The 19,428-nt window shown below is 41.9% G+C and overlaps 1 protein-coding gene across 2 annotated transcripts in view; it reads left to right on the top strand.

Annotated features, from left to right (window-relative positions):
- The window catches only part of SEMA3E (semaphorin 3E), a 223,584-nt gene that overhangs the window by 181,931 nt on the left and 22,225 nt on the right, over positions 1 to 19,428 (top strand). For both annotated transcript variants that reach the window (XM_040413131.1, XM_040413130.1), the window contains exons 6-8: positions 15,915 to 16,034; positions 16,344 to 16,483; positions 17,886 to 18,000. In XM_040413131.1, coding sequence (XP_040269065.1) covers positions 15,915 to 16,034; positions 16,344 to 16,483; positions 17,886 to 18,000 — 375 coding nt within the window. The remainder of the gene's footprint in view (positions 1 to 15,914; positions 16,035 to 16,343; positions 16,484 to 17,885; positions 18,001 to 19,428) is intronic.

The raw sequence follows: 19,428 nt of genomic DNA, 5'->3' as shown, positions 1-19,428 counted from the left end.
CAGATCACATTTTTTAGATCTTTCCATCATGATTGGCGACAATGGGGAGAACCATCACCAATATATTTAGGAAAAAAAACAGGAACAAACAATCTTTTACACTGGGAGAGTGGGCACCCCCCCTGCCCTGAAAAGAGGTATTCACAAAGGGCAGTACCTGAGGGCAAAAGAAATGACTCAGAGCTAGCAGATTTCAAGAATAGCGGCTGGGGATTTAAGAACTTGTTTCACGAGGGGAGGGGTTGATGGGGAAAGAAGGAAGGGGAAGGTGAATTTTGTCTTATATGTATATTATGTATTTGATGATAAAAATCCCTAATCCGAGTGAATCGAAGGGATATGTTGTTTGATGGATTTTATAATATGAAATTATATAAAATAAGATTATAATTAAAAAAAAAGAACTTGTTTCACTAGCCAGGGCTATCCACAGGACGTTATCAACAGGCCTCCATCACTCCCTTACCCGAACCGCAAACAATTACTGTGTCCTAAAATCCCTGAGCGAAAGTGCGATGCGGTAAGGATCATAGGCACTTTTGATAAAAGCCTACAGACAAGCACGGAGATACTGCAGGCTCATTGGTGTATCCTCAAGTGTGACCCTGACATAGGTGACCTGATAGCTCAGTACCCCATGGTTATGTTTCGGAGTAGTTGGAATTTACGCGATCATCTAGTGCATAGCCTGTATCACCATTAGAGTTGAGCGCGAATATTTGAAAAGCTAATTTTTATCGCGAATATTTAGAATATAGTGCTATATATTCGTAATGACGAATATTCTTTTTTTTTTTTTAACACAGTACACATCAGGTGATCATCCCTCTCTTCTAGCATGTGGGCCAATGAGAAGGGTTTGTTACAGCTTAGCAACATCCCTAGCAACCAATAGAAAAGTTGCCTACCCCACACCAGTATTTTGCACACATTAAGCGAATAATGCATTGCCGATTTTCGCAATCAAGAATATAATCTTGAATTTTCCGAATTCACGAATATATGACAAATATTCTACAAAATATTAGTGAAATATCTCTAATTGGAATATTGCCCCTGCCGCTCATCACTATTCACCCATCCAACACAGGATACATGGCTACGTAACACTCTTGACAGGTACCTTTCGTTGTGGCTCCCGCATTGCGTGTGACCATGTGATAAAAGGGGCATACTTTAGTAGCTCCGTTACTGGCAAAAAGATACTCTATTAGATTATTATCAACTGTAAGACAATGGGGGGGATATTTGACTTGAGCACTGTTAAACTGAATGGATTAAATGAAGCAATTTCCTTAGCCTGCTTTATTTAAAATGAGATCTTGGAGGTTCAGTTTCTGTTTAGGTTTAATTATATATATATATATTACATACATATACTCCCTTTCTGTGTGCTCTCTTTGCCTCAACCATGGGCCATGGTCGCTTTTAATTTTCACTAATATTTTATAGCCGCCTTAATGCTTTCCTTCCCCTCGAAGGTTGTTATGCTGTTACTAGGTACAACCATTGTCAGGGGGGCGTGGTCGAGATGTGGCTGGATTCCTGTTTGGACGGCTGCCGAAGCACACACCCGTGGGGGGCGGGGATAATACCTCATACACTCGGCATGTGAGTGGCCGCGTACAGCCATCACAACCGCCACTTGCTTATACATAGCATTATTGCTCTGATAAAACGCGGGGGTCAGTCCCAAGTGGAAACGCATTGAGCACTACCAGGTCACCTATTAGGCAAAGGATTATTTTTGCCTGCACCAGCGCTGGGGTTTTATTCCCTACTACCAATGCCTGGAGCTGTATAGGTGGAACGTTACCAGCTCCACTGTGAGAACAGGATCTCTGCCTGCTATCTCCTTTGCAAGGGGTTTGCTCCCATTGTTATGCAGTTGGAACTGCATGTGCAGTGTGGTACTTTAGTGGTTCAATTATTTGTTATGCACTACGCACAGACTCACTGCCGCACATAATAGTGAGTGTGTCCAACAGCATTGCTGCGTAGTGCATCTTATTAGGTGGCATTGCAAAAAGGGGTTTAATACCCTCCTCTTTTCTGCTATCAAAGCACCTTATAAGCCTGTTCTGTTACTCTGGGCTTTAATGCCCCCTTATAATAATTCTTCCTCCTAACATTCTTTCCTGTATATTTACTTGTATATAAAGTGCAAGTGCTGCCAAAAATTGCAAGGAAGAGGCACTCTGATACAACCTGTACATCACATAAAGGAGGGCCTCATTCACATTGTGATGCAATTGTTCAGGTAGTGGGACTCCTACACTCATAAAGCCTATGCACTAAGTGAAAGGGCTGCCAAAAATTACAAGGAACAGGCACTACAATACACCCTTTGTTATACATAAAGGAGGGCATCATACACATCCTTGAAAATTATTATTATTGATGGCCCTGCTGGTGACCCTCAAAAACATTAGAGCAAGGGCCTGCTGGTGACCCTCTAAAACATTAGGGGCGAGGGACTGCTGCTGATGTTATCATCTAAAACATTAGGGGTGAGGGTCTTCTGCTGAGCTGACCTTCTAAAGCATTAGGGGTGAGTGCCTGCTGCAGATCCGACCATCTAAAACATTATGGGCGAGGGCCTGCTTCTGAGCTGACGATCTAAAACATTAGGGGCGAGGGCCTGCTTCTGAGCTGACCATCTAAAACATTAAGGGTGAGGGCCTGCTGCTGATCTGACCATGGAAAAAATTATGGGCGAGGGCCTGCTACTGAGCTGACCATCTAAAACATTAGGGGGCGAGGGTCTGCTGCTGATCTGACCATGGAAAAAATTATGGGCGAGGGTCTGCTGCTGAGCTGACTCTCTAAAACATTAGGGGCGAATGCCTGCTGGTGATCTGAACTTGGAAAAAATTATGGGCAGGGGCCTGCTGCTGAGCTGACCATCTAAAACATTAGGGGTGAGGGTCTGCTGCCGAGCTGACTCTCTAAAACGATTAGGGGTGAGTGCCTGCTGCTAATATGACCATGAAAAAATTATGGGCGAGGGCCTGCTGCTGAGCTGACCATCTAAAACATTAGGTGCGAGGGGTCCTGCTGTTTAGCTGACTCTATAAAACATTAGGGTCGAGTGCCTGCTGTTGAGCTGACCATCGAAGAAATTATGCTTGAGGGCCTGCTGCTGAGCTGACCATCGAAAAAATTATGGTTGAGGGTCTGCTGCTGAGCTGACTCTCTAAAACATTAGGGGTGAGTGAGTGCCTGCTGCTGATCTGACCATGGAAAAAATTATGGGTGAGGGCCTGCTGCTGAGCTGACCATCGAAAAAATTATGACTGAGTACCTGCTGCTGAGCTGACCCTCTAAAACATTAGGCACAAGGGCAGCCTAATTAGCATGTTGATATCATGGAGGAGGAGGACGAGAAAAGGAAGATTGAACCATATACCCTTTTTTGTGGTGGAAGGGGTGCATGGGAATACAGTGTATTCAATACACCTTAAAAGCCACATTTAAAGTACCTTTATGTTCAGCCGCTTTCCTCTGGTGGAGTAGAGAAGTCAGGGGGCAATCCAGACCGTGTTCATTTTGATAACTGTCAACCGGTCAGCATTTTCAGTTAATAGGCGGATGCGCTTATCAATTATTATATCTCCAGCAGCACTAAATACCCGCTCTGAGGGCAGGCCAGCATCTCCAAGGCGTAGAGGACCAGTTTGTGCACATGTCCAGCTTGGACACCCAATAGTTGTAAGGCACAGAGGGATCATTGAGGATGCAGACACGGTTATGTACTCCTTCACCATCTTCCAAAATTTTTCCCTCCTTGTGATGATTGGGTGTCATGAAACTGTCCTAGGCCTGGAGAGTGTTGCCCTGCCTCTGTTGGAACTGCTGTGTGTTCCCCCTCGTCTCCCCTCCTCGGTTGCCCAAGGAACTATGTACTCTACCACCAAGCGTTGTCAGCTGAAAATTTTGGTAGCAATTTTTCCACAAGGACCTTCTGGTATTGCACCATTTTCCTAGTCCCTCTCCACACAAAGAATGAGAGATGAGAGGTTCTCTTTGTAGCGGGGGTCGAGAAGGGTGAGCAACCAGTAATCGGTGTTGTCTAAAATGCGTACAAACGCAAGGGTCATGGGAAAAGCAGCTAACATAAAGTCAGCCATGTGTGCCAGAGTCCCAACAGACAAGACTTTGCTGTTCTCATCAGGAGGACACTGTCAATCTCCTCATCCTCGTCCTCCTCTTATGCTCATCCACGCTTAACAGATGGAATAAACCTGCTATGGGTACATACCCTCTGTAGTGGAGGCCAACCGTCTCCTGCTCCTCCTCCTCATAATAATCTAATTCGCGCCGAGAAGACGAAATGAGGGTGGTCTGGCTATTACCTGTGTAATGTCTTTTTCCCATTTCCACCTCTTCCACATGCAAGGCTTCCGCCTTCATTGTGAACAGCGAGCGTTTCAGTAGAAACAGAAGTGGGAGGGTTATGCTGATATAGCGGCATCGCCACTCACCATCTGTGTTGATTCCTCAAAGTTGCGTAAAACCTCACAGAGGGTCAGACATCAATGCCCACACGTCGTCGCTTGTGTAGAGCGGAAGCTTACTGAAAAGATGACGACCATGTTGCAGCTGGTATTCCACTACTGCCCTCTGTTGCTCACAAAGCCTGGCCAACATTGGAACGGGAGTTTCAGTGCGTGCTCACATCGCACAACAGCTGGCAATTGCAAGAGCTGCTGCAGCGGTGCCAGACCGGCGGCAGCTGTAGATGACTTTCGAGAAGTGGGCACACATGCAGCACACCTTCACCAGCAGCTCAGGCAAATTAGGGTAGGTTTTGAGAAACCGCTGAACCACTAAGTTTAAACACGTGGGCTAGGGCATGGTATGTGTGTGACTTGACGAGCTCAAAGCCACCACCAAGTTACGGACATTATCAGACACAAACCATGCCTGGTTCTAGGTTGAGTGGTGACAGCCACAGCTCAGTCTGGTCCTTTATATCCTGCTGTTTGTCACCTAAGCAAATAAGTTTCAGCACGGCCTGTTGCCGCTTCCCCACTGCAGTGCTACATTGCTTCCAGCTACTGATTAATGGCTAACTGGTGCTGCAAGATGACAATGTCAGAAGTGGAAGTGGAGGAGGAGGTGGAGGAGGAGAAGGGGGGTTGCAGCCACTAATGTAGTGGTTGCAGAAATCCTGATGGAAGTAGGGCCGCCATCCTTGGCGTCGGTAGCACCTGTGCCATCCCAGGTTATGACTCGCTTCCGGCCTCCACAACGTTCACCTCCGGTGTGCCGTCAGGAAATGCAGCATCCCTGGCCACAAACACTTGACCATGTGTCAGTCCTTAAGTGGACCTTCCCAATTATTGCCTTGGTCAGGGCACGGATTATGTTACGGGCTGGTGTAAGGCAGGGATGGCACACAGGGAAAAATAGTGTCGGCTGGGGCCTGAGTAACGAGGGACCGCCGCTGTCATCAGGCTGCGGAAAGCCTCAGTGTCCACAAGCTTAAATGGCAACATTTCCAGGGCCAGCAATTTGGAAATGTGCGCATTTAGTGCAAAGGACTGGGGTATAGACATCTGTACGCTGCGCTGGGACACAGAAGTGGATGTGCTAGCTGATGGTGCTTGTGAAAGTCCAGGTGCAGGGCAGGAGGCATCCGGGCCTGCGTCTTGGACAGGGGATTGGCCAGCACGCAACACAGGGGAAGAGGAGGCAGTGGTGTGACCCGCAGACACTGATTGTGGACCCAGGTGTTCGGCCCACCTATTAGGGTCCTTTGATGCCATGTTTTGGATCATGCTGGTGGTGGTGAGGTTCCTAGTGTTCACAACCCCACTCATTTTGGTACGGCATGGGTTGCTAATGACAATTCTTTTATTGTCTGCACTTTTATCAAAAAAGCGACAGACTGCGGAACACCTACCACTTGGCAAGAGAGATTTCCGCAAGGGGGTACTCAGGGGAACAGTTGCGGGCCTGTTTGGTGTGGCCAGCCTTCTCCCTTCTGCCACCTCACTGCCTCTTCCAGCCTGTTGCAGTGCTGTGGATCCCCCTCTGTACTTCTGTCATCCTCCTGACTTGTTGACCTAACAACAACCTCACTTATTGACAACTGTCTTAATCCTCATCATCAACCTCTTGAGACCCTAATTGCGGTTGACTTATTGGCAAATGTGTCTCATCATCATCATCCACCTCGTGAAACACTATTTGCTGTTCTCCACCGCCATCATCTTCTGACTGTGGATGCTTAAGAGTTTGGGAATCAGGGCACAAGATCTCCTCATGTCCCTCTTCAAGCGGGCTTGGCGAGAGGCTCAAATTAAGGAATGGCGATAAAAAGATCTCCTCGAAATATCCTTGTGTGGGATCACTTGTTTGCAAAGACTCTCCATGGTGGGAGGAAGGAGGATCAGGGTGAGGAATCTGTTGACCAGACTCTTGGCTACTGAGACTGAACTTTGTGGAAGACAGGGTGGTGTTTAACCGACTGGAAGCATTATCTGCTGCAATCCAACCGACCACCTGCTCGCACTGGTCTGACTTCGAGAGTGGTGTCCTGCGCCGCCCTGGAAACTGGGACATGAAGCTAGGTATCGTGGATGAGTGTGTTTCTTGTGCTCTGCCAGCAGGCACATTTTCAACGCGCCCAGGGCCACGGCCTCTGCGTGCTCCATCAGCAGCACGGCCACTTCCCCGTATCTTACTGCTCGCCTTTATCATATTAAATGGTATATAAGCCTGCAAGTATGTCACATGTACAGTAGCGCATTTTTGTAAGTGTATGCGCAAATAAATTACAGTCAATGTCACAGATATTTGGGATTAGGAAACGTTATACAGGAGAGGTACCACAGGTAATGGCGCTGCTGTCAACAGCGGCTAAGAAAAAATTACAGTCAATGTCACTGATATTTGGGATAGGGAAACGTTATACAGAAGAGGTACCACAGGTAATGGCGCTACTGTCAACAGCGGCTAAGATAAAATTATAGTCAATGTTACAGATATTTGGGATGCGTAAATGTTATACAGGAGAGGTACCACAGGTAATGGCGCTGCTGTCACCAGCGGCTAAAAAAAAATTACAGTCAATGTCACTGATATTTGGGATGGGGAAACGTTATACAGGAAAGGTACCACAGGTAATGGCGCTACTGTCAACAACGGCTAAGAAAAAAGTACACTGAATGTAACAGATATTTTTAGTATGCACACACGTTAAACAGGAGATGTAGCACAGATTATGTCGCTGTCCGCAGCGTTTACGGAAAAAGTACAATGGATGTCACAGATATTTTTAGGATGTGCAAACGTTACACAGGAGATGTAGCACAGGTAATGTCACTGTCCACAGTGTCTACGGAAAAAGTACACTAAATGTCACAGATATTTTTAGGATGCGCAAACGTTATACAGGAGATGTAGCGCAGGTAATGTAACTGTCCGCAGCCAACACCGTCTACGGAAAAAGTTCACTAGATGTCACAGATATCTTTAGTATGCGCACCCGTTAAACAGGAGATGTAGCACAGATAATGTCAGTGTCCGCAGCATCTAGGGAAAAAGTACACTGGATGTCACAGATATTTTTAGGATGCGCAAACGTTATACAGGAGATGTAGCGCAGGTAATTGTCACTGTCCGCAGCGTCTACGGATAAACTACACTGGATGTCACAGATATTTTTAGGCTTTGCACACGTTACACAGGAGATCTAGTTCAGATAATGTTGCAGTCTGCAGGGGCCAAACAATTGAAAGCTATTTAGTGCAGGTTGCGCTAAAAATATATATTGCTGCCAGATACAATAGTCCTTAAAAGGACTTTTGGGTCTCTAACAATTGCTCGCAATTTAGTGCAGGTTGCGCAAATAATATATATTGCTGCCAGATACAACAATAGTCCTTAAAAAGACTTTTGGGTCTTTACAATTGCATGCAATTTAGTGCAGGTTGCGCTAAAAATATATTTTGCTGCCAGACACAACAATAGTCCTTAAAAGGATTTTTGGGTCTCTAACACCAACCCTGCCTAACAAAAAAATAAAATTCAGTTACTACACTATCTATCCCTTCTGCAGCATAGCTCTCTGTGACTAAGTCTGAGCCGAACCATGTGTCATCGGGTGCTTTATAGCACCTGATGACGCGTTCCGGCCAGCCAATTACTGTAATGCCAGTAACCAACTTGGCTACGGCATTACAGTGAGTGGCAACACTTACTTGCACATTTATTGGCTGCATAGCAGCAAACAAATGTGCGGGGAGGAGACTCAAGCATGGCACTCGAGCACACATGGTATTTGGCCGAACACCGCGATGTGCCGAGAATCGCGATGCTTCAGCCGAACTGCTGTTCGGCCGAGCATTTTTGCTCAACACTAGTGGTAACGAATCGCAATTTTTTTCTAAAATGGCGGCTACACGAGTGAGGACTGAGGACATGGGGCAATGAACTCTGGGAAGGCGGGATCACTCAGATTGATTTGCATGCATGTAGCCAGCAATCAGCAGCCAGCCAGCACTCGATGTCACAGCCCTATAAATACAGCAGCCATTTTAGATTCTGCCATTTTCCAGGGTTCTGAGTGCAGGGACAGACATGAGAAGGAGCTAGGGACAGCAATAGGAAAAACCTCATTGCGAACAAAGAAACTGAAAAAACAATTTATAAGTGCAGGGAAAGGATAGGGAGGAATTATTTCACAGCATCTTAGTGCAGGAAGAGACGTCAGAAGGCGCTAGGGACAGTGCTTGAAAAGCGATTTACAAGTGCAGGGAAAGATTATTTGGGGATCCAAATAGCCATTATACAGCTCTGTCATTCCAGCAATTTGTTCTTGGGGTGCAAGTGTTACGTTGAAAAGCCTTTAGTGGCTTATATCTGTGGAAAAAGAAAAATATATATGGAGCTCACTTCTGCAGTTATATGTGGTGAAAGCGTCTAGTGGCGTATTTCAGTGCAAAATATATACGCAGTTCACTGTTGCAGTCATTTGCCGTGAAAGCGTTTAGTGACCGATTTCAGTACAAAAAGAAAAATATATACCCAGTTCACTGTTGAAGCTATTTGCGGTAAAAGCATTTTGTGACATTTTTCAGTACTAAAAAATAAATAAATACACAGTTCGCTGTTGCAGTTATTTGCGGTGAAAGCGTTTAGTGGCCTATTTCAGTGCAAAAAGAAAGATATATGCTCAGTTCTCTGTTGCATTTATTTTTGGTAAAAGCGTTTAGTGGCCTATTTCAGTACAGAATGAAAAATATATACGCACTTCACTGGTGCAGTTATTTGTAGTAAAAGCGTTTAGTGGCCTATTTCAGTAGAGAAAGAAAAATATATACGCACTTCACTGGTGCAGGTATTTGTGGTAAAAGCGTTTAGTGGCCTATTTCACTACAAAAATAAAAAAATATATATGCACGTCATTGGTGCAGTTAATTGTGGTAAAAGTGTTCAGTGGCCTATTTTAGATTAAAAAGAAAAACTATATTCTAAGTTCACTTGTGTTAAAATCGTTTAGTAGCCTATTTCAGTACAGAAAATATATATATATACGCACTTTACTGGTGCAGATATTTGTGGTAAAAGCCTATTTCAGTACAGAAAGAAAAATATATATGCACTTTACTGGTGCAGTTATATTTGTTGAAAGCATTTAGTGGCCTATTTCAGTACAGAAAGAAAAATATATACGCACTTCACTGGTGCAGTTATTTCTGGTAAAAACGTTTAGTGGCCTATTTCAGTACAGAAATTTTATGGACTCCTCATTCTGCTGACACCACACTTTGTCGTCGTGCCACTCTGTGGCATCCTCATGCTGCTGCCACCACCTCCACAATCTCTCGTCATTGTGCCACTCTGTGGCCTCCTCATGTTGCTGCCACCTCCACAATCTCTCGTCGTTGTGCTACTCTGTGGCTCCCTCATGCTGCTGACACCACCACAATCTCTCATCGTCGTGCCACTCTGTGGCCTCCTCATGCTGCTCTCACCTCCACAATCTCTCATCGTTGTGCTACTCTTTGGCCTCTTAATGCTGCTGACACCTCCACAATCTCTTGCCGTTGTGCTACTCTGGCCTCCTCATGCTACTGATACCTCCACACTTTGTTGTCGTGCCACTCTGTGGCCTCCTCATGCTTCTGACACCTCCACAATCTCTCGTTGTCGTACTACTCTGGCCTCCTCATGCTGCTGACACCTCCACACTTTGTCTTCGTGACATTCTGTGGACTCCTCATGCTGCTACAACCTCCACAATCTCTCATCGTCGCGCTACTCTATGGCCTTCTGATGCTGCTGCCACCTTCAGACTCTGTCATTGGACCACTCTGTGGTCTCCTCATGCTGCTTCCACCTCACCACTATGTCATAGGTCCACTCTGTGGATTTCTAATGCTGTTCCCACCCTCCCCACTTCATGACTGGGCCACTATTTTGCCTTTCAGCCTGGCTGACATCATAATTTATTTGACCTTTCTTCTGATCTGTCAGAAGGAAGGAAAAATATGATGCACAACGGATCCTGTCTGTGTAGCAGCTGTAAGGCCTGTATGGTTCTATCAGAATTGGCTTATGATTTGGTAGCCAAATGTTTTAGATCGACTACTGTTTTTTTTTTCTTGCATTAGCAAATAATGGATTATTGAACAAATGCTGACTGGGTGAAGGCGTATGCTCCACAGACAGGATCCGTTTTTAGGGGTTATTGTGCTGCCGGATCAGAGGAAGAGCAAATTAATCAGTGACGTCTACACAAACTTACTGCTGACACCTTCTCCACTCTGTCCGGGGTCTCTACTTGTATAAGCGTTTAATAGAACAGGTTCTGTAGACATCTATGTGGCATTAGCTGGCGACGGTGTAAAAGGAGTGTGCTTCTTCTTGGCGCTAACATCGACCTGTATGGCTGAGTTCATACTTGAGTTATTTGGTCAGTTTTGGCCCCGTGACTGCCCAAATAAGTGAAGTGTGCAGTGATTCTAAGAGTGACTGTCATCTGCATGTCATACGGACTCACAGTATTATTTTACTACCAAAGCAGACTCCCTATGCATATTACTGTAAGGCACAGTGTTCTACACCACTATAAAGGCTCTCAGCAGCCACAAAATAGCCATTTATTAATGTAATTCACCTCAAATATATTAGGATCAAACCAAATTTTTTCCGAGAAATTTGACAAACCGGCAAATCGAATTTTAAAAAAATTTGCCCATGTCTAGTCAGTATTAAAAAGGAAATGTGTATGTTCATATAATTTAAATATTTTGAATACCATTGTGAGAACTACTATGAGGAAACTCAGCAAAGAAAGCAAACTGAATTCTCTTTGCAATTTAATGAAATGTTAGCATATGGTACATGAAAGCTTCAATCTGATTAGTTTGATGGCAATGATGAACAGCAGTTTGTTTTGAAATGAGAAACTTTAACTCTACTTGTCAATTTTATGATCCTGAAACTGAATAAAATAAAAATACAGTAAATTAACTGCCATATAATTATAATAATCAAAATCGTATTTATATACAGACAAGGCAGATGTTAACTTGACACTTACTGTGTTACATCCACAGTTGCAGCAGACTAACTTTTTCAATGGCTTGTGTTGTCAATTTGCTTTAACTGTTTATTTAACACATTAATTATCAAGTTAAAGTTTGCAAAATCTGTAGTATGATACATTAATATACATCCACAGGTTCATGTTTCTGGTTACAGCTTTGGAAGCCAAAACCAGGAGTGAATTAAAAAAACATTTATGATCCACTCCTGATTTTGCTTTCTAAAACTGCACGAGAAAACCTTTAGGCAAAGCTAGGGGCACATTTATTAAGACCTATAATAGGAATAAAGCCTTAAGTTATGAAAAGGTGAAGGCCTCTCCATAATTTCGGGGCATCCAGCGCCAGTTCTAAATGTAAGACAGCTTCCAAGCTGTCTTACATATAGACCATTTTCTATACCTAATACAGGCCCGTTCCCCCTATAATAATATAAGCAGTTTTTAGCTGCAGTACATTGCAGTGCATACATTAGTTTGTCTGTTAATAATGCTGGGCTACCTTTTAAATCCATTTGTAATGCAGGGCTGCCATCTACTGGTCATTCACTTTAGTTGTTGCTTTAGGATAAAGTTGATGAAGATTCATTTATGTATCTTATGTCACTAATATCTAATAGATGGCATCCGTTTCTTTTTATGGAACAGATGTCAACCAGTGCAGACAGACAGACACACATATATATATATATATATACAGGGAGTGCAGAATTATTAGGCAAGTTGTATTTTTGAGGATTAATTTTATTATTGAACAACAACCATGTTCTCAATGAACCCAAAAAACTCATTAATATCAAAGCTGAATATTTTTGGAAGTAGTTTTTAGTTTGTTTTTAGTTTTAGCTATTTTAGGGGGATATCTGTGTGTGCAGGTGACTATTACTGTGCATAATTATTAGGCAACTTAACAAAAAACAAATATATACCCATTTCAATTATTTATTTTTACCAGTGAAACCAATATAACATCTCAACATTCACAAATATACATTTCTGACATTCAAAAACAAAACAAAAACAAATCAGTGACCAATATAGCCACCTTTCTTTGCAAGGACACTCAAAAGCCTGCCATCCATGGATTCTGTCAGTGTTTTGATCTGTTCACCATCAACATTGCGTGCAGCAGCAACCACAGCCTCCCAGACACTGTTCAGAGAGGTGTACTGTTTTCCCTCCTTGTAAATCTCACACTTGATGATGGACCACAGGTTCTCAATGGGGTTCAGATCAGGTGAACAAGGAGGCCATGTCATTAGATTTTCTTCTTTTATACCCTTTCTTGCCAGCCACGTTGTGGAGTACTTGGACGCGTGTGATGGAGCATTGTCCTGCATGAAAATCATGTTTTTCTTGAAGAATGCAGACTTCTTCCTGTACCACTGCTTGAAGAAGGTGTCTTCCAGAAACTGGCAGAAGGACTGGGAGTTGAGCTTGACTCCATCCTCAACCCGAAAAGGCCCCACAAGCTCATCTTTGATGATACCAGCCCAAACCAGTACTCCACCTCCACCTTGCTGGCGCCTGAGTCGGACTGGAGCTCTCTGCCCTTTACCAATCCAGCCACGGGCCCATTCATCTGGCCCATCAAGACTCACTCTCATTTCATCAGTCCATAAAACCTTAGAAAAATCAGTCTTGAGATATTTTTTTGGCCCAGTCTTGACGTTTCAGCTTGTGTGTCTTGTTCAGTGGTGGTCTTCTTTCAGCCTTTCTTACCTTGGCCATGTCTCTGAGTATTGCACACCTTGTGCTTTTGGGCACTCCAGTGATGTTGCAGCTCTGAAATATGGCCAAACTGGTGGCAAGTGGCATCTTGGCAGCTGCACGCTTGACTTTTCTCAGTTCATGGGCAGTTATTTTGCGCCTTGGTTTTTCCACACGCTTCTTGCGACCCTGTTGACTATTTTGAATGAAACGCTTGATTGTTCGATGATCACGCTTCAGAAGCTTTGCAATTTTAAGAGTGCTGCATCCATCTGCAAGATATCTCACTATTTTTGACTTTTCTGAGCCTGTCAAGTCCTTCTTTTGACCCATTTTGCCAAAGGAAAGGAAGTTGCCTAATAATTATGCACACCTGATATAGGGTGTTGATGTCATTAGACCACACCCCTTCTTATTACAGAGATGCACATCACCTAATATGCTTAATTGGTAGTAGGCTTTCGAGCCTATACAGCTTGGAGTAAGACAACATGCATAAAGTGGATGATGTGGTCAAAATACTCATTTGCCTAATAATTCTGTACAGGGTGTATATATATATATAGACCAAGGTGATTAAAGCTTCTTTTACTTCTTCACTACTCGGATGTGCTGCGGAGTTCATTTATTATATATATATATATATATATATATATATAGACAGATAAAAAACGTAAATCGGGCAGCACTCCAAAAAATGAAATTTATTCACCCATGTGGCAAAAAAGAAGCGACGTTTCGGCTCAACAATAGAGCCTTTCTCAAGCATGCTTGAGAAAGACCCTATTGTTGAGCCGAAACGTTGCTTCTTTTTTGCCACATGGGTGAATAAATTTCATTTTTTTGGAGTGCTGTCCGATTTTCGTTTTTTGCATTTGGGCTTTGAGCACATTCCCTGGGACATAGCATCCGTCCTATGTTTGTTCGGTGCCGCAATTTTTTCCCTATATCTATATAGACAGATGGATAGATTGAAACTAGGGAACCCCAGAGACCGGAAAATCCTGAGCCGCTACAGACTGAGTGCCCACAGCCTGGCAATCAAATCTGGACGGCATCGACAGAGCTACATGCCTAGAGAAAGCAGACTGTGCCAGCAGTGCCACCTGGAGGCGGTGGAGGATGAGGCCCACTTCCTGATATACTGTCCCAAATACTCAGCAGTGAGGGACATCCACCATAAAATACTCTCTAAACTACTACCAGACTTCAGCTCCATGGAGGAGGAAGAAAAACTGCCCATCCTGCTGGGAGAGGATGAGAAGACTGTGGACGTAGCAGCACAATATATCAGTGCCTGCCACAGAGTGAGAGGAGCATGATATGCCATGGACTCTGATACCCTGACCCGGGGTATGTCTGCATCCCTTCCCCCCGTCACGATATGCCACGGACTCCTACACACCGACCCTGGGTGTGTCCCCATTTCTTAACCCCCTATTTCCCACATGCTTTGGCAACACTAATGTATAATTTTAGACCTTCCAAAAAAGCTAGATTGATTGATAGAAGATAGATAGATAGATAGATAGATAGATGATAGATAGATAGATAGATAGATAGATAGATAGATAGATAGATAGATAGATAGATGATAGATAGATAGATAGATAGATAGATAATAGATAGATAATAGATAGATAGATAGATAGATAGATAGATAGATAGATAGATAGATAGATAGATAATAGACAGATAATAGATATAAGATAGATAGATAGATAGATAGATAGATAGATAGATAATAGATAGATAATAGATAGATAGATAGATAGATAGATAGATAGATAGATAGATAGATAAATAGATAGATAGGAGAGAGATAGATAGATAGATAGATAGATAATAGATAGATAATAGATAGATAGATAGATAGATATGAGATAGAAATATAGATAATGATAGATAGATAGATAGATAGATAGATAGATAGATAGATAGATAGATAGATAGATAGATAGATAATAGATAGATATGAGATAGAAATATAGATAATAGATAGATAGATAGATAGATAGATAGATAGATAGATAGATAGATAGATATGAGATAGGAAGATAGATAGATAGATAGATATGAGATAGAAATATAGATAATAGATAGATAGATAGATAGATAGATAGATAGATAGATAGATAGATAGATAGATAGATAATAGATAGACATGTAATAGCATACAAATGTATAGTTTGTGAACAGGTGAAATGTGTAACTAATTATTACACAAAATATGAATATCCTGGAAGCAGGTTGATCTGCGGAGTCTTCCAATAAGACTGGATTCAGAGCGCTGTATTAAAAATCATCCATGTTGCCAACCATGTGATTTTTTATTTCAGTGAAGTCCATATAGGACATGAACCTGGTAATCGCTAGAGACAACTGTTTCCAATGATCTCTAGGTCTGTATTCCTCAAATGTAGGACCAGATTAGTGCTTGCCCTGCGTACAGATCTTGGTGGAGGGGTGAATGGACTTTCATGGATTCATGTGTACTTGACTCGTGGACAGTCCATTGCACAAGTGAATAGAACATGAAAGAAATATGCAGCCACCTGAACCAGGCCTATAAAATACAATATTTAATGTCATATTTTTAATACATAAATAAAAAATTATATATTATCAATTTATTTCCATGCAGGCGGTGAATTATTTGTCGGCCTTTACAATGATTTCTGGGGAAGAGACGCTACTTTATTCAGGAGTATGGGGCATCTGCCATATATAAGAACAGAGCATGATGATGATCGCATCTTAAAAGGTGATTTATAAAGCCAATAATAACTCGTGTGCACTCTTTGCCGTTTCAGGGCAGTTTTTATGCAGATTTTTGTCTTTGTGATTTGTTTGTTTTGAAGGGATTATTTTACATAATAAAAGTGAAGCGTTAGACTTTCATATCCATAATAGATAAATAGCACTTATCAATATGAATGGTTCTTTTACAGCTACGATTTTCTCATTAACTATAAATAGTTAAAATAAGTTCATTCATTACAAAATTTCTTGGAATACAACCTTATTGAAAAGAAAACTATAAATCACTATGTGTTCTTATGTTTTTGTTTAGAGCCCAAGTTTGTGGACTCCTTCTTGATTCCAGACAATGAAGACAAGGATGACAATAAAATATACTTCTTTTACACTGAAAAGGCAATAGAAGGAGATGGAATCCACGCTCTTTATTCTCGAGTAGGACGAGTCTGTGCGGTAAATAAGTTATTTCACTATATTGCCACATACGTCACACAACTTTCTATAAACTATAAATTTAGTGATACATGTTTTATTATATAGTCATTTATATTTTACTGAATCCTCTTGTAAGCATTTACTATAGATCTTAAAGGAACAATTATATGAAAGTCTTCTAATGTCATAGATACACAATAGTAGCAAAAGTTTTAGACAGATGCAGGAAAAATGCTGCTAATTAAGAATGTTAATAGTTTATTTTGAACACTTAACAAAATGCAAAGTTAACAAACAAGAACATCAATTCTTCTAGGTACACTCGCACTCAGTTTTTAAAGTAACTCAGCAGGAAGATTGTTGAAAACATCTTGGAGAACTAACCACAGATCTTCTGTGGATGTATTCTTGCTCAAATCCTTCTGTTTCATCATGTAATCCCAAACAAATACAATGATGTTGAGATCAGGGCCGTGGGGCCATACTATCACTTCCAGGACTTTTTGTCCTTCTTTACACTGAACATAGTTCTTAACGACATTGGCTATATGTTTGGGGTCATTATCCTGCTGCAGAATAAATTAAAGGTATTAACACGAAGAAGATCACATTGGTTTAGGTTATTACTGGAAATCTGACATAATATAATAAAATAATGTTGTCTTACAAATCAGTGGTGATCCCAGATCATGTATCTATGACATACCATATCACAAGATAATTTTGGCTTGATTTACTTTTAACCAATTGCAAAAGTTTCCACCTTAAATGGGAGATGGAGGCGGGGGGGGGGGGGGGGGAGTTTAAAAAGGGAATCCATCACTTCCCCTGAACTCTTTTAAGTGCAGTACTTAGTAATCTGTAGTCAGGGGTGGCACCACTACTAATTATGAAGTTATATGTCCATGCTCACCCCTGTTTCAATGATGTGTACCTGCACTGTAATACATTGAGAGGACTCATGCGCATGCACACATGATGGAGAAGACTATAGCATGAGTCCTCTCAATGTATTCCAGTGCAGGCACACATCATTGGAACAGGGGTGAGCATGGACATATAACTTAGTAATCTGTAGTCAGGGGTGGCACTACTAATTATGAAGTTATATGTCCATGCTCACCCCTCTTCCAATGATGTGTGCCTGCACTGGAATACATTGAGAGGACTCATGCTATAGTCTTCTCCATCATGTGTGCATGCGCATGATTCCTCGAAATGTATTTCAGCATGGGTTTTCAAGAACACAGCAGGGTCACTGGGGGGTAAGTATGGAATTACAACCTAGTGATCCAGAGTCAAAGGCAGGAGTACTATTCATGTAGTACTGGATTTAATAGGGCTTAAGGGGGTGACAGATTCCCTTTAAGGTAAAGTTAGTGTACAGAAAAAGCAATAGACCATATATTTATTGTTTTAGAATGATGTTGGAGGACAAAGAATGATGGTGAACAAGTGGACCACTTTTCTTAAAGCCAGACTGACCTGTTCAGTGCCTGGTCGCAATGGAATTGACACACATTTTGATGAACTTGGTAAGTTTTTTATTTTTTATTTGAAATAATGAAATAATTGTGAATGATTTGTACGCAGAGAAAAATATAGCAGTAAAATCGGTATAATCCAATCAGAATTTATCATTTAACATTACACAAAGTAACTCAGGAAGATGACTAAAGTAATACACAATAAAGTCTTTAAACATTTATTTACATACAGTGTATATATATATATATATATATATATACACTCCCCTAAAGAATTATTAGGAACACATGTTCTATTTCTCATTAATGCAATTATCTAGTCAACCAATCACATGGCAGTTGCTTCAATGCATTTAGGGGTGTGGTCCTGGTCAAGACAATCTCCTGAACTCCAAACTGAATGTCAGAATGGGAAAGAAAGGTGATTTGAGCAATTTTGAGCGTGGCATGGTTGTTGGTGCCAGACGGGCCGGTCTGAGTATTTCACAATCTGCTCAGTTACTGGGATTTTCACGCACAACCATTTCTAGGGTTTACAAAGAATGGTGTGAAAAGGGAAAAACATCCAGTATGCGGCAGTCCTGTGGGCAAAAATGCCTTGTGGATGCTAGAGGTCAGAGGAGAATGGGCCGACTGATTCAAGCTGATAGAAGAGCAACGTTGACTGAAATAACCACTCGTTACAACCGAGGTATGCAGCAAAGCATTTGTGAAGCCACAACACGTACAACCTTGAGGCGGATGAACTACAACAGCAGAAGACCCCACCGGGTACCACTCATCTCCACTACAAATAGGAAAAAGAGGCTACAATTTGCACGAGCTCACCAAAATTGGACTGTTGAAGACTGGAAAAATGTTGCCTGGTCTGATGAGTCTCGATTTCTGTTGAGACATTCAAATGGTAGAGTCTGAATTTGGCGTAAACAGAATGAGAACATGTATCCATCCTCTGATGGCTACTTCCAGCAGGAAAATGCACCATGTCACAAAGCTCGAATCATTTCAAATTGGTTTCTTGAACATGACAATGAGTTCACTGTACTAAAATGGCCCCCACAGTCCCCAGATCTCAACCCAATAGAGCATCTTTGGGATGTGGTGGAACGGGAGCTTCGTGCCCTGGATGTGCATCCCTCAAATCTCCATCAACTGCAAGATGCTATCCTATCAATATGGGCCAACATTTCTAAAGAATGCTATCAGCACCTTGTTGAATCAATGCCACGTAGAATTAAGGCACTTCTGAAGGCAAAAGGGGGTCCAACACCGTATTAGTATGGTGTTCCTAATAATTCTTTAGGTGAGTGTATATATATATATATATATATATATATATAAAAGATTTTCTGACATATGCATTGCATTCTTCTTGAAAAAAAAAATGGTATTTAGAGCATTAAATGTATTTTATGATTCATATATATTATAAAATATATAAAAAGGAAAACACAATGAAAATGCAAAAGCTTTTCA

The sequence above is a fragment of the Bufo bufo genome, chromosome 1 (assembly GCF_905171765.1).
Source record: "Bufo bufo chromosome 1, aBufBuf1.1, whole genome shotgun sequence".
NCBI classification, from domain to species: domain Eukaryota; kingdom Metazoa; phylum Chordata; class Amphibia; order Anura; family Bufonidae; genus Bufo; species Bufo bufo.
This window is presented reverse-complemented; position numbering and strand designations above follow the sequence as displayed.